This window comes from Cryptotermes secundus, unplaced genomic scaffold, assembly GCF_002891405.2.
Source record: "Cryptotermes secundus unplaced genomic scaffold, Csec_1.0 scaffold395, whole genome shotgun sequence".
Lineage (NCBI taxonomy): Eukaryota > Metazoa > Arthropoda > Insecta > Blattodea > Kalotermitidae > Cryptotermes > Cryptotermes secundus.
The window spans coordinates 1175850-1189362 of record NW_019742967.1 but is presented as its reverse complement, the minus strand read 5'-3'; the positions used below and the strand labels follow the sequence as shown (position 1 = coordinate 1189362).

Genomic DNA, 13513 nt, shown 5'->3' with positions numbered 1-13513 from the left:
GAACAGGAATGCAGGAAGAAAGGCCGCTTCGCTTGTGTGTCCAGAGCAGATGCAATTATCTGGCCTCGTAGTGTCCAGTTATGTTTAACATCATGTTAAAGGGAAGCTTCATTTAATGTTCTTCCACCTACTTCACGGTGCTACACTCTTGGTGCAGAAGAATGAACGCCCACACACACACCCACCCACTCGCCGACACACAGTGTCTAATAACAGCTACAGTCTACAGTCTCACTATTCAGGCGTGGCCGCCGTCAGCTGAATGCGTGCGCACTGGGATTCGAGTTCGTCAATATACAGTATACATGTAGGTGAGCAAGTCACGTTACTCAGTTCTATTGCATTACTTGCGGTTTCTTCACTAACTGCACGATACTTCGCTCTCTGCGCGCAACCCATGGTCAAGGTTAGGACGTCACACTGTACTCAGTCTCCTCCCCTCCCCCCGAGTTATCATGTAAATCATTTCCAAGAGGAAGGAAGGTAACGTGCTGAGGCGTGGGCGTGCTCAACAAGTTCTGAACACCCGTGCTCGTGGCGTTTTGTGAGATTAACTGTAACAGCATTTGGGCAGAGGCACCCTGACTGCCGCGAGCAACTGAACCGAGCAGCCGACACTGCGCATGCGCGAACTAGCTGATTTCTCCGTGAGAGAAGAATCACGCCTACGGGCAGACCATCGCCTCACACCGTTTATTTGTGGTACATTTTTAATATCTTATTATCATCTACGCTAGCGACCGAGGGGTCGGAGTTCGAGTCCCAGTAAGGTCAAGAATTTTGTTCTCCACGTCGTCAAGACCGTCTCTGGGGCCCACCCAACCTCCTATCCAATGGGTACGGGGGGCTCTTTCCCCGGGGGTAAATCGACTGGGGCGTGAAGCTGACCACTCACCTCCAGCTAGTGCCGAGGTCAAGGAAGTATGGATCTATACATCCACCCCCCCATACGCCTTCATGGCGTATTGCTTAATTAGTTATGCACAGGAACAACTTTACCTTACCATCTACGCTTAGGCCTTCCAAATGGTCTCTTTCCTTATTTGTTTTTTACAAATGTTGTATGCAATTCTTGTCTCCTGCATGGTCATACTGCTTATGCTGCTGATATGGTTTGTATGGTTAAAATGGTTTTAACTCATAATAACTTACGAGTTAAACCGTTTTCATCTAAACTAATCATTGGCTACACACGTGGGGTTCTAATGGCGGTAATTGTGACGGGTATATTCTTGAATGTGGCACCGTGAAGATGTGTAGAAGTTTACTCAGGATCGCCTGTTGCTTGCTCGCCCTGAGGATGGAGACATTACGTTCTTCAGACATGTTGGTAAACTTCTGCAAGACTAAACGGCGTCAGATCCCAGACGACAGCAAGGCACCAAACTGATGTTGTCTCTTCTTTGCAGGGACCCGCCCGTCCTGAAAGCGTTCAACAACAGTGACGTCGTGTTGCGTCTGCCAATGGGGAAGCGCATTCGAGACATACGGTGGCTGTCCGTCTGGTGCCGGCGGTTCACGGTTCGTATCTCGTACAGTGACACAAACATTTTAGCATTGGTTACTGAGTCGCATTATTTAACGGTAAGTTCGATTTCGTAAATTAAATGAATTGGCAAACTGTGGGACTCAGAGCCTGGTTATGCAGACAAGGCAGACGTGAAACGAAGGTGCCTCACGCGAGTGTCCACTGTCTGCCCAAAGTTCGCTGCATGTCCAATCTGAGCTCATTCCCCTAAAGTTGCATGTCGCACTGACCGAGCTGAGTTTAGTAATAACACAATTTGGGGTTTTATATCGTGCTATAGAGACAAAGTGACGGACGCCATATTGCGGGGGAGGGGGAACTGAAGTCATTATTAAGGTTAAGAAGCAGTGGCTTGAGACAGGGGATCGCTCGATTTTGATCTCCTAAAGTAATGGTGAAATGCATATTTTTGGGGGGTTGGGGGAATAATTTTGTGGCCTTTACAGCAGAGTAGTTTAATAATAAAAATGCATTAAAATCGGTGGGGTGGTGCACGAGAATCAGGCAGTAGCAGCTCGGAACTTGGAAACCATCTCAGCGTTCGCTTGGAGACAGAGGAAAACCACGAGAACCCGTGTCGAGATGGCCAGTCGCAGGGCTTCCGGTTTGCACATACTGACTTCTAGCCAGCAGCACATCTAAATGATATATAGTGATTCAGTTCGTACCTCACAGGAAACACACTTCTCCTCCGATGCTACGAGTAAGGAGGCTTAGCCGTGCTGCTGGGAGCCCAAGACTCGACCGCAGGTACCTCCAATCGTATTGGAGTGTGTTGCGAGTCTCCCCTGAACGCGATCCTGTGTGGATGTTATCTGGGTGCCCACACTGGCCAAAAGCTTTCACCCTCCCTCCACTGAATGAGCCCCTGCCACCCCTTATCGCATTGGAACTTAGGGGTCGATTAAAGAAATGGACTGCCTACCGCTGATGCGGGGTTGGGCGCTATCACTTTCACCCTGCACATGGCGTAGTGTGAAACGCCAGTGGTTTCGGGTCTTGTGAACAGCTTGATGCGTTGTCACTGTTGTAGTGTACGGGCCACAGGTTATTTACCGCCTGCTGCAACAAACAGTGTATCTGTGTTCCGTATGGTTCTCACAATAAACAGCGACTCTTTCCTCAAGGCTTTGTTATGAAGACATAATGTGTTTCCTGTGAGGTACGGACTGAATGTTTAACTATATCAAATTATGAAGAAAGCAGTCTTCTGGGATTTGGCACCGTGTATATGTGGTGTTAACCGACGTTTCGGAGGAACGTATCGCCTCCATCTTCAGGGTAGAAGAAAAAATATATAAGAATCTGCAAGCAAAGAGACCGTGAGAACCGGTAAAAGCAGACAGTCTGCTTTCTTCATAGTCACCGCCGTGAAAGCCTCGAATCTTATATATCAAATTAACTTCAGAACAAACGTAGCGGCTATATAGAAAGACCGACCCCTCCCCCGTCGAAGATGAGGCCCCATTTCGAAACACGTACATGTCTAGGGGGGAATCAAAACCTTGGCCATGGGTCTCGAGCAGACCGAAGCAAGCAATGACTGTGCTGGCGAAGGCCAGCAGCAGTTTAACCGACAGGCTGAGACTTAAAAAACCGCAACTGTCTAATAGTAACAAAAATCTTGTCTTGGGGGCTTGACACCAAGACTGAGTGGCTGACCGACCGTCGGTCGTAACCTGACTTTGACTTGAAGCTTTCAAACGTGCAAGAAGATTTCACTGAGCCTCATATCAGCGGTTTCCAGACTCTACATAATGTCGCCCCGTCAGCTTAGCGAACATATCTTAGCCCCTCCCCCATTTTTTAATTTTTTTTTCCTATATAAAGAACGGCGTTCACAGTTTTAGTTTTCCTTTATTTTTTCGCATTTCCGAATGATTAGCCCGCCCTGCACTCTGGTGGCGGACACCGCGCGTGCTTGCGCTCGCTTCCGGGCCAACCGCCCTGTTGGCGTCCGACAGGGCTTCCGCGTGCCAAACTCGGGTGTTGCTCCCTTGGAATCTAGAAGGGACGCCGTATATCCTGGCAAATGTTGTGTGCTGTTCCTCAGTCGCTCCGGACAAGTGCCCTCAGTAAGTCCGTCATGGTCTGACTTGTGTGACGTAGGCTGCTGCAGACGAACAGAGGATATCGTCTGCAGTGCACGTTCCATAGGCTCAAAGTGGTAATTCTGCCGCTCAGTGTCGCCCCATTCAGCGCGGCACGGAACACTGTTAATCTTGCAAGGTGCTGGCAAAGGAACGGGGGGGGAGGGGGTGCACTGTAGGCTATATTTTATTGCTCTTTTCCGACACCAATTTCCTAAATCTCTTTTAGTTTCCTTTCAACTCTCCCCACGCTCCACCCCGCAGTCCTTAAATCTGAGTAACTCGATACACTGCGTTTTTATGGCATGTTCCTGCAAGGGGAGGCTCCACGCTGTGGGCCAATGTTGCGCCTCAAAGTGGCATCCTGCAACACACTGCTTCCAATTAGGAAGCGACAGCTCAGTCGGTAAAGTGACGGGCTACAGGATGGTAAATCGCGGTTCAGATCCTTACGCCGCCTTTCAACAAAAAAAAAAATCGAGCAGGTTAACACAGGTGTAACGGTTTTAATATCGGGCGGAGCTCGAGTTATCAGCATTTCGTGGTATTTCCCAGACCCTCCAGATGAGTCTGACCATATTCCTTTTCTCCTTTCCCACCTCCTCATGGCGCAGACAGTCAGGCCTCTGCTTTCTGCATTTCCCGAGGTCTCCCTGGGTTTCGGTATTCTTTAGCTCTACGTTTCAGCAGTCATTTTATGCAGCTTTGTTTCTGTCTGACGCAAATACCAATCAAGAAGAGGGGTTAGCAATGAACCTAAACATTGCTCACGACATTCCAAAGTTCAATGGAAGACTCGTTCTCCCATCTCATTCGAAATCAAGTGAAGTGTACAGTTGATTCAGCGGCAGTAACCATTTTTAGCCCGAGAGAGAAGAAGAAAGAAGAAAAAGTCAGACGCTACATTTGGGAAGGGGGAGGATGGAAACATTTTCCTGGTTTGAAGGTTCCCAGGCAGTGCCCGCTTGTCCTTCTGGTAGAGGCACGTTTTTAGACAGGCTAAAGCTCTAGGAAATGAAGAAGGTAAAACGTCAGGAACTGGACTTGGATATGAGTAGAGGAGAGAAGTTGGGCGGGGGCTTTACTGTGCAGGATCGGAGTTAATGTAGATATCAATATCGAAAGGGCTGAACGTGAATAGTTCACCTAATAATACATAAGATTCCAGTCCGTACCTCACAGGAAACACTCCATCTCCATAAAAAAGCCCAACCGGTTAATGCTGTTTAGGGAAACAGTCACCGTTTAGTGTGAGAACCACACGGGACACACAAATACACTGCGTGGGCAGAATGTGTGTATATAGCAATCCAGTCCGTACCTCGCAGGAAACACATTACGTCTCCACTACAAAGCCCAACCGATTAATGTTTGCTGCTCATCCAAAGTATGCAAAAAAAAAAACTGTAGAAACACACATGTAAACTTTTTTAAAATAGAGGAACAGGACACACAGGGTCTAATGTTAGGGTTCGCGTATTTAAGCCGGACTGCTGGCTAGAAGTCACTTTGCATCCGGAAGGTCCTGAGACCGGCCCGCTCGACCAAGGTTTTCCGTGGTTTTCCTCGGTACTAGAGCAAATGCTGAGTTGGTACCCAAATTCCACGTTGCACTGCATGCCTCACATGCAGCCCTCCCGTTGTTAACACCAAAATTTCGCCTTAATATAGCCCTCCCAACGTTAGCAAAAAAAAAAAAATAAAACAAAATCCGATCATATGCTCTATCTTTACCAGAAGGACAAGCGGGCACTGCCTGGGAACCTTCAAAATCGGTGATATAGTTTCTTACCCCCCCATGTAGTGTCTCTCACTACCACCCCCATTTCTTCGCTCTCTCTCTCCGACCGGTTAATGCTGTTTAGGGAAACAGTCGCTGTTTATTGTGAGAACCATACGGAACACATAAATTCATTCTATATGGACAGAATTCAGCACGCCACGGTGAGCTAACTGTCCTGCCGTGGGTGACCTGTGACCTTGTACAGTCACCATGACAACAGAGGTTTCAGACAATATTGGTGCTTTATAATACAGATGATTAACTTTTCTCTTACACAGAAACTGATTTAAACGGAACGACGCCAGTATGGACGCGTGCGCTTTTGCGTTGTTATTGTTATTTCTTCTGGAGTGAGAGTTTGAATTAAAAATAGGATTTGCTGCGGTTACGATCCGTATTTCTGTGACGTTTGTCCTTCAGATGGGGACAATAAGTTGCTGCGGCCTAGGACAATGTTTTCAGCATGGGGCATGTGGCGTCGCCATGGCAACCAATGCAGTCGTCAGATTTGCAGTGCGCCAACCGACGTCCAAACCTTTTACTCAGCACTGGACGTGCTCGCCCGCCCAGGGCCAGGGACGGGGTTCGTATCGCAGCAGATGCAGCAGCTCTGGCGATCTCTGCAGGGCTCTTGTTAAGAAGCTGATAGTCCCTAACTTGTCAGGAATTCTCCGCGTTTTGTGCAACCCGAATGTTCATTTCCGTGATCACAAGAGCGCGCAACTGGACCCTGTCGTGAGCCAGATAAATCCAATCCAAACCTTCACAACTCGTTTCCCTCGAAGTCTAACAGAGAAGTATATAAAAATTTATCTCTTCTGTTTTCTGCTTCGTAGCGCGGACCTAGTAGAGAACACCTAAAAATTGCGAAATCTACTCCATACTCTTACAAATATGTTCGGCAGCGACGCGCAAGCGTTGCGGTAGAACTTGGTCTCGATCTCGGGACCTGCAGGCTGGCTGTAATTGTGATGACATGGCTGGCGCTGACGTGTACAAGAGCGGTAACGTCAGTCCTTGAAATTAGCATGCGAATGCGGCAGCAATTAACTCCCCCCCCCTCACCCCACCCCCCTCCCCTGCTCCTCACCGCGAGTGGTGGCTCACAACAATAGAATTGCGCTCCATCATTCCGAAATATTCAGTGACACTTGTTTCAGTTCCAAGAGACAGTTCCGCCTCTTAAGGGTTCCGCAAAACTTCAGCGCTCTATTTCAATCAGAGACGAAATTTAAAATTATATCATGTAACAGACAATGGAGATTGATGTATACAAGCAGAAGTACCCGGTCTTCGTCCGGGACATTCGCTTCCCTATCAGCATCACAGTACATACTGCCTAAACGAGAAAGTGAGTGGGAGTCGAGGACTCGAATCGTACCAAAAAATTCTACTGGAATATTGGCACATGGCTACCGTACATATCCGTTAGAGTACGGAGAACATTTCGTAATATTTTTGGGTGATCCCTCATAGGGACGCGGTAGAACATGGGAAAGGCCAGTTTGTGTATTATATAAATGAATAAAACTTATTCATTAGCGGTTTCCGAAATCAGCCGCGTCTCATGTAAATCCGCTATCCAACTCAAACGGCAACGAATGGAATTAGTCTAAAGTGGCTTACAAATACTTGAAAGCCAGATGTTTCCGTGAACGAAATTATGAAACTGATAGGTTCAGGTTTTCACAATAACTTTCATCTCTAACCTATTTTTGCAAAGCTATACACACTACACAAAGTGATAAATTATTTTTAATTGACACGTTCATTAATCTCGATGTTTAATTGTTGCTAATACAAAATTATTGTCGTATCTAGAAGTCATTTGATTCCCCTGTCATTATTGGACGGGAAGTCAAGTGAAATTCTGTACAAAGTTAAAGTCAAAAACGCGAAGAAACTGCGAAGAAAATTAGTGGCGGAAGTCATTTCATTGAAGCTGTTCACGTGACTTCAGGAACGAAAGTACGATATTCACTTTTTACCGTTTGTTAACTTAAGAATGCGCAATATTTTGTTCTCCTGTTACGTGTAGTTGGCAGCCTTATTTAGGATGAGTGAAGCTAGGCGTGACTTTAAGGCGGCACTCACAGCTGAGGATGCCATATTCATGTGTCGAGGGGTCGTGTAATGTGTTCAGTCGGTCTCAGTGATATAGAACCAGTCAATGTTTCAAGTGTCAGTTTTGTCATAGTTTTCTATAGTCTGGTATCACACCATCTGCTATAGTGTGTCTGAAATATCTTGTCGATTACGTCACACATTGAGTAGGCAGCTTCATGGAGGAAACGTCCTGTGTGATCGCCAGAAATGGCGATTTGGCTTCCCACGCTATGTTGCAGATGGGTTCTACTGACTTTTAATTGCGGCATAACGACATACTGCGCTGAGTGATGATGACGTCACCTCAAACATGTTTCAGACACAGTTTAGGAGCCGCTGTTGTAGGATAAAGAATTTCAAAATATTTCAGAGAGATTCCCTATAATGATTTCATAATACTGTTCCACCCTCAGCTTTAGGGCCCTCCACCCTGCGAATATTGTGGCAATGCGTTACATGGTACAAGATTGCAATAATAGTAATAAACAGGGCCCTCCCCTTCACATGACACGCTTAAACCACCCACTGCATACAATCTCACCCTTATTTCCTGATTCATTCTCTTCGGGCTATTGACCACCCTTATTGTGTCTCCTACCCCTGGCGCAACCGTGCAGAAAGCAGATATGGAACTGCTCGTTAGTGAGGGAAGAAAGAACACGCGTTGACTGGCTGCCAGGCTATGCAGAAGTGATGCAAACTTGTGGAACTGCCGGTGGTCAGTGGCACCCGGACACCCAGACAGATTCGCTGGCTGGACGCACCTTCAGCCAGTCACAGCCCAGCGGCACTTCACCTGCTTCAGCTGCCTCACGGAGCACGAGGGAGCTGATGGTCACCCAGCTGGTCAAGAATTCCCCTCGACGCTGTGCATGCTGCATACTGACAGGGGCGTTAAGTGAAGAACCAAAAACAATTACAGAAACAAGAATTCTTTTGTTCTTGCATCACACGAAAGTTACTTACTCTTGTCGCAAGAGCCCGCCACGTGTCCCTATCCTGAATGCGCTGCACACCTGACGCTCTGCTTCTGCAAGATGCCTTCAAGTTACGGGCGTCCCTTATTTTCAGATATTCCTGTGCATTGTATATGCTGCTTCCTGCCCCTCAGGTCCGAATATTCTCCTTAGCGCCCTGTTCTTAGGGACGCCTTAGCCTGTATCCCCTTGCCTTACCGACAGGTACCAAATGTTACACACACGGAGCACAAAATATCAAATTAAATTTTTGTACAATTTAAATCTTTGCGCATTTGGAAACTCTTGTCACCGCGGCACGGCGCGTCCCGGATGGCGGAGACGGCCTCCAGATGTGGAGGATAGCTGCGAATATATTGAAAACAGTCGTGAACACCCGACAAGGGGTGGTCATCCAGCTTGGGGGATGGGCGTGTGGCTAACAACTCACCGAAAAAAATAATCTTCTTACGAAATGTCACAAAGGGCCTCGGACTTGGGCGGCTTCTTTGGATAAACAACCTGAAACCCCCACTTGGAAAACCAAGACGTAGGTGAGTGAATAATATTAAAATGAAGCTTAGAGAGATAGCATCGGATGGCATGGATTGGATCGATATAACTCGGGCAAGGACCAGTGGAGGGCTCTTGTGAACACGGTAACGAACCCTCGGGTTCCATAGAACGCTGGGAGGTTCATAAGTAGCTGCACAACTGTCGGCTTCTGAAGACGGGCTCAGCTCCATGAAGTTACGTGTATACAAAGGGAGACAGGACGAGTAAAGGGGCTGTGAAGCGAATGGCTCCGGGTATTCCCCGAATTCGGTCTGCTGTTGTCTCGGAAGGACCGCTATGGTGATGGTCCCGGCAGAGCGACGCGACGCACAAAGGGCTCAAGTAGCGGCGGGCAACTCGGCGCAAATGAAAAGCCCTAGGAACCTGTGGCTCTGAGAGAGACACCAAGGGCCCTCCGCCTGATGACCCTGATTAAGAAGACGCCCACAGACAGCGCGACGGCTGCTGACCCTCGCATCTGGACCTGTTGAAGTTATCATTTGAATCAGAAGTTCTCTCCTTACTTAGCTACACGTTGACTCTGAAGATGGAAGCTGTATGTTCCCTCGAAGTGGTGATATTCTATCGGAGTGTACGGCGTCATATCACTTAAGTCATTATTAGCGTTATCAGGTAAGTATGATGAAATTGGCGGGATTTGTAGCACGCATGAGAGATGAGCAGTGTACAGAGCTATGGGATTTTGGTTGGAGAAACTGAAGGGGACCTAGACGTTGGTTCGAGGATAATATTAAAAAGGTAAAAATTAAATACATCCCTGTAACAGGCCGTGGAGACCTATATGGTTGTGAGACGTCGAGGCTCCCACATTTTTTAGACAATCGGCTCACAGATGGCGGTGAGGTTGTCAGCCCTACGCGCCGGTTGGTCGGCCGCCCTTTAACCCCATAAAAATTCCTGATACTCATTTCTGTTAGAGGCTGATTAAACCCTGGGGCCATATTGCGGCTGGAAAGGTTAGGCAAATTTAAAACTCTGGAATCGAACCCGCGACCTACATGCTTGTAGCATGGTGCCTCAATCAACTACGCTACCGCCTGCCCCCATATTAAAATGGACATAATGAATAGTTGTGAAATTATGAACTTGATTCAAAGTTATTTTGAGGCGTACTCCGTACCCTTACCAATATGTACGGTGGCCCTGCTGTTAAAGCGATCTGCAAGTGCTGCGGTAGAGTTTTGGGGTCCGATTTGAATATTTTATTTAACTGGACGAATACACTTTGACTGCCTAATTTCAGTGTTATTCCTTCTCTAAAGATTTGGCCATTGAATTCTGTGGCACTAACAGGGATATGAACCGTGTCCTTGCGGAGGAACGGATACATCCAGTTCAGTCTCTGTTACAGACAGCGGGAGAGATGTGTGAGAAGATATTGTACCGAGTTTCCCCATTGCAGTGTTCCTGTGAATGCGTTACTCCCACTGTCACTAGTCTTCCTGCATCACAGTGTCAAATTAAACGATAAATTCCTCAGCACAATGGACGTTTCGGCATATGCGTTGGCTGTAATTAAGCTAGTTTCTCGCAACTCCCACGCGCTCAGCAAGACCAGCTCAGTCTGTCTCCCTGTCACGTATAATTGGATATCGGTTGAGAAGAAGAGCAGTAACTCGCTGCTGGTCCTCGACAGCACAGTCATCCTTGGTTTCGGGACCCATGATCACATTTTTCCTTTGTTCCAAGACCACTTGGAAGCCGGAATCGCTCAGTCGGTATAGCGAACGACTACGGGCTGGACGGCCAAGGGATCAGAGTTCTAATCCCGGTAGGATCAAGTATATTCTCTTCTCCATGTCGTCCAGACCGGCTCTGGGGCCCACCTAGCCTCCTGTCAAATGGGTACCGGGGGGTAAAGCGCGCGAGGCGGGCAACTGACTACTCACCTCCAACTACTACCGAGGTCAAGAAAACGTGGATCTATACATCCGCTCCCCATACGCCTTCATGGAGTAGTGCTGAATTAGTTAAGCACAGGGGCAACTTTACCTTTTTAACTTACCAAAATCACTTACGTATTTTGGAATGGGAATTGGGCCTCTTCCTGGACGAGAGGGGACACTGGTCTCTCTGAGTATGCCTTAACTAAAGCATAGTATAGCATGAGTTGTTAACCTCCTTACCAGACTACACGGTGTCATAACACAAGGTCTTAATGTGAAGGGATTTCAGCTGAATTAGTTTCTGAAGGAACTAAAACATTTTAAGGGCATTTTTCTTTAGTAACAAAGCTGTTGGGCTGTTGGGCCGTGGGGCTCAGTCCCTCTGGGCGTGCGTTTCGGGCTGCCTGGGACCACAGGTTCAAATCACTCTAGGTGTAAGTAAAAAAAGTAAAGTTGTCTCTTTGCTTAACTAATTAAGCACTACGCCATGAAGGCGTGTGGGGAGTGGATGTATAGATCCACATTTTCCTGACCTCGGCATAGGTTGGAGGTGAGTGGTCAGCTTCACGTCTCTGCCGCTTTACCCCCGGTACCCATTGGATAGAAAGTTGAGTGGACCCCAGAGCCGGTTTGGACGTGGAGAAAAGGTTCTTGACCCTACAGGGACTCGAACTCCGACCCCTCAGTCGTTCAGCGCGTAGCCAGTAGCTGTACCGACTGAGCTACCGCGGCTCCTTCTCTCTAGCCGTATCAGCCTTTATACATTTGCATCCGGGCCAATCCATCATGGCGGATTTCTGTATTCTCCGCTATTTGTTATTGTCTGAATCGAGGAGGATTATTTGTTCCAGGGACGCTGACGAAATCAGTTAACATTTAAAGCGCAGTAGTAACTATATGTACCACTTTCTTTGACATTAAGAAAACTCTGCATTCTGCCCACAGAGTGTATTTATGTGTTCCATATGGTTCTCACAGTAAACTGCGGCTGTTTCCCTAAACAACATTAAACGACCAGCCGTTGTTATGGAAACGCTGTGTGTTTCCTGTGAGGACAAAGGAAATATAAGAAGCTTAAACTTGGCGGTGGTCAAGCTTACTATCGTTCAAGTGACTAAGCTGCATAAGATAAGTAAGACAGACACGATCAGCTTTGCAAAGCCTGTACTGACAGAGGGCTTGTACAAAAGCAAGAATTTCAGTAACACGCTATCTGTGCGTTACGTACACTTGCCGAAAGGCCAAGCCTGTTCATATCCTCTTCTGAGAGAGGTTGTTACATAGGGACTATGACCGCAAGGGGAAGTTGCAAAAATCGCCAAAACGAATTGACGGTAAACCGCCAGTCGTAAAGTAACTCTTACTCTGACACTGACTCTGACTCAGGCTTCAGAAGTCCGTGCCGAAGTGATATAACCAGAACCAGTCAAGTCACAGACCTGTCTGGAGGCGGGTTCGAACACCTCCACCCTCGCCCTGAGAGTCCCAGGAAAGGAAAAGGCAGTACATTGGGCCACTTTGTTCCGGGGACATACAAACACGAGGATCTGGCCCTCCAGGCGGGGGGTCACGAATTTGAGACATATAAATACAGTCATGAGTCTAGCGGGACTCGGACCCGAGAATGACTGCGTTGGCGAGGGCCAGCAGCAGTTGTAAACGAAAGATCCGTCCTCTTGTCAGTGAGAGCGCCCCGCATCAACAAACCCGCAAGTGTCTGACAGTAACAAAAATCTTATCTTTGGGCTCCAGATGGGTGCTTGGCACAAGAGAGACTGGCCGACCGACCGTCGGTCGTAAGTTGACCTTGACTTTGAATCAGGCTTCAGAGGGTTAACGAGAAGCACTGAGGAAAAGCGTGACACTGCAGGAACGTGTATGGTGCGTTCCTCATTGATGCTGTCCGCCGGACACACGTGTTATACCGGGACCAGTGATGGCCAGTCGCATTGCGGATTGCGTCGTGCTAGGGGTCGTCGCGTAGCTGCTAAGGGGTTGAGGATAGTTTCGGGAGGGGCTAATGAGGGAGGATAGGGTGTGACTTCCCCCTCCGTACCAAAACGTGAGGTTAAAATTCGCCCAGCCCTGCTGCGGCCCTTGGAAACATTGACCATATCTGGCGGAGCATGCGCCGTGCGTTGCGTTACGTCACACCCACCCCCACCACGCAGTTTATTGCTCCTTGTATTTACATTGCAGTTACACATTTAAGTGCTGAGAGATTCTGAGTGGGCCGAGGTGAAGCATTTTATTGTTATTCAGCCCTGAAGATGGTGCCAGTGTGTTCTTCCGAAACGCTGGTACCCACCTAACAGATAACTCAATGTCATAATCTAGAAAAAAACACAATACGAACAATTTGTAGTGTTCTTTCAACACTGTAAGTGCGTAGTGTTTCCTTTTGCATTGGGAATGAGAACACCGCCACACTTAGCCAGCAACGCATGCTTGAGCTGCGTTTCGCTCTTCACAAGAATAAACTGGAAACAGTAGAATAATAATTGCTTAACTGCAATAATCGTATAGGATCTGAGGTTTTCACGGGGATATAATGCTGTGTAGTCCGTCGAAAGTCAACCGACGTTTCG

At 47.7% G+C, this 13513-nt stretch overlaps 1 protein-coding gene across 1 annotated transcript in view; it reads left to right on the top strand.

Moving 5' to 3' along the window:
* LOC111873532 (protein Skeletor, isoforms B/C) overlaps positions 1-13513 on the top strand; it is an 86185-nt gene that overhangs the window by 52839 nt on the left and 19833 nt on the right. Inside the window, exon 4 of the mRNA XM_023868314.2 lies at positions 1410-1521. Coding sequence (XP_023724082.1) covers positions 1410-1521 — 112 coding nt within the window. The remainder of the gene's footprint in view (positions 1-1409; positions 1522-13513) is intronic.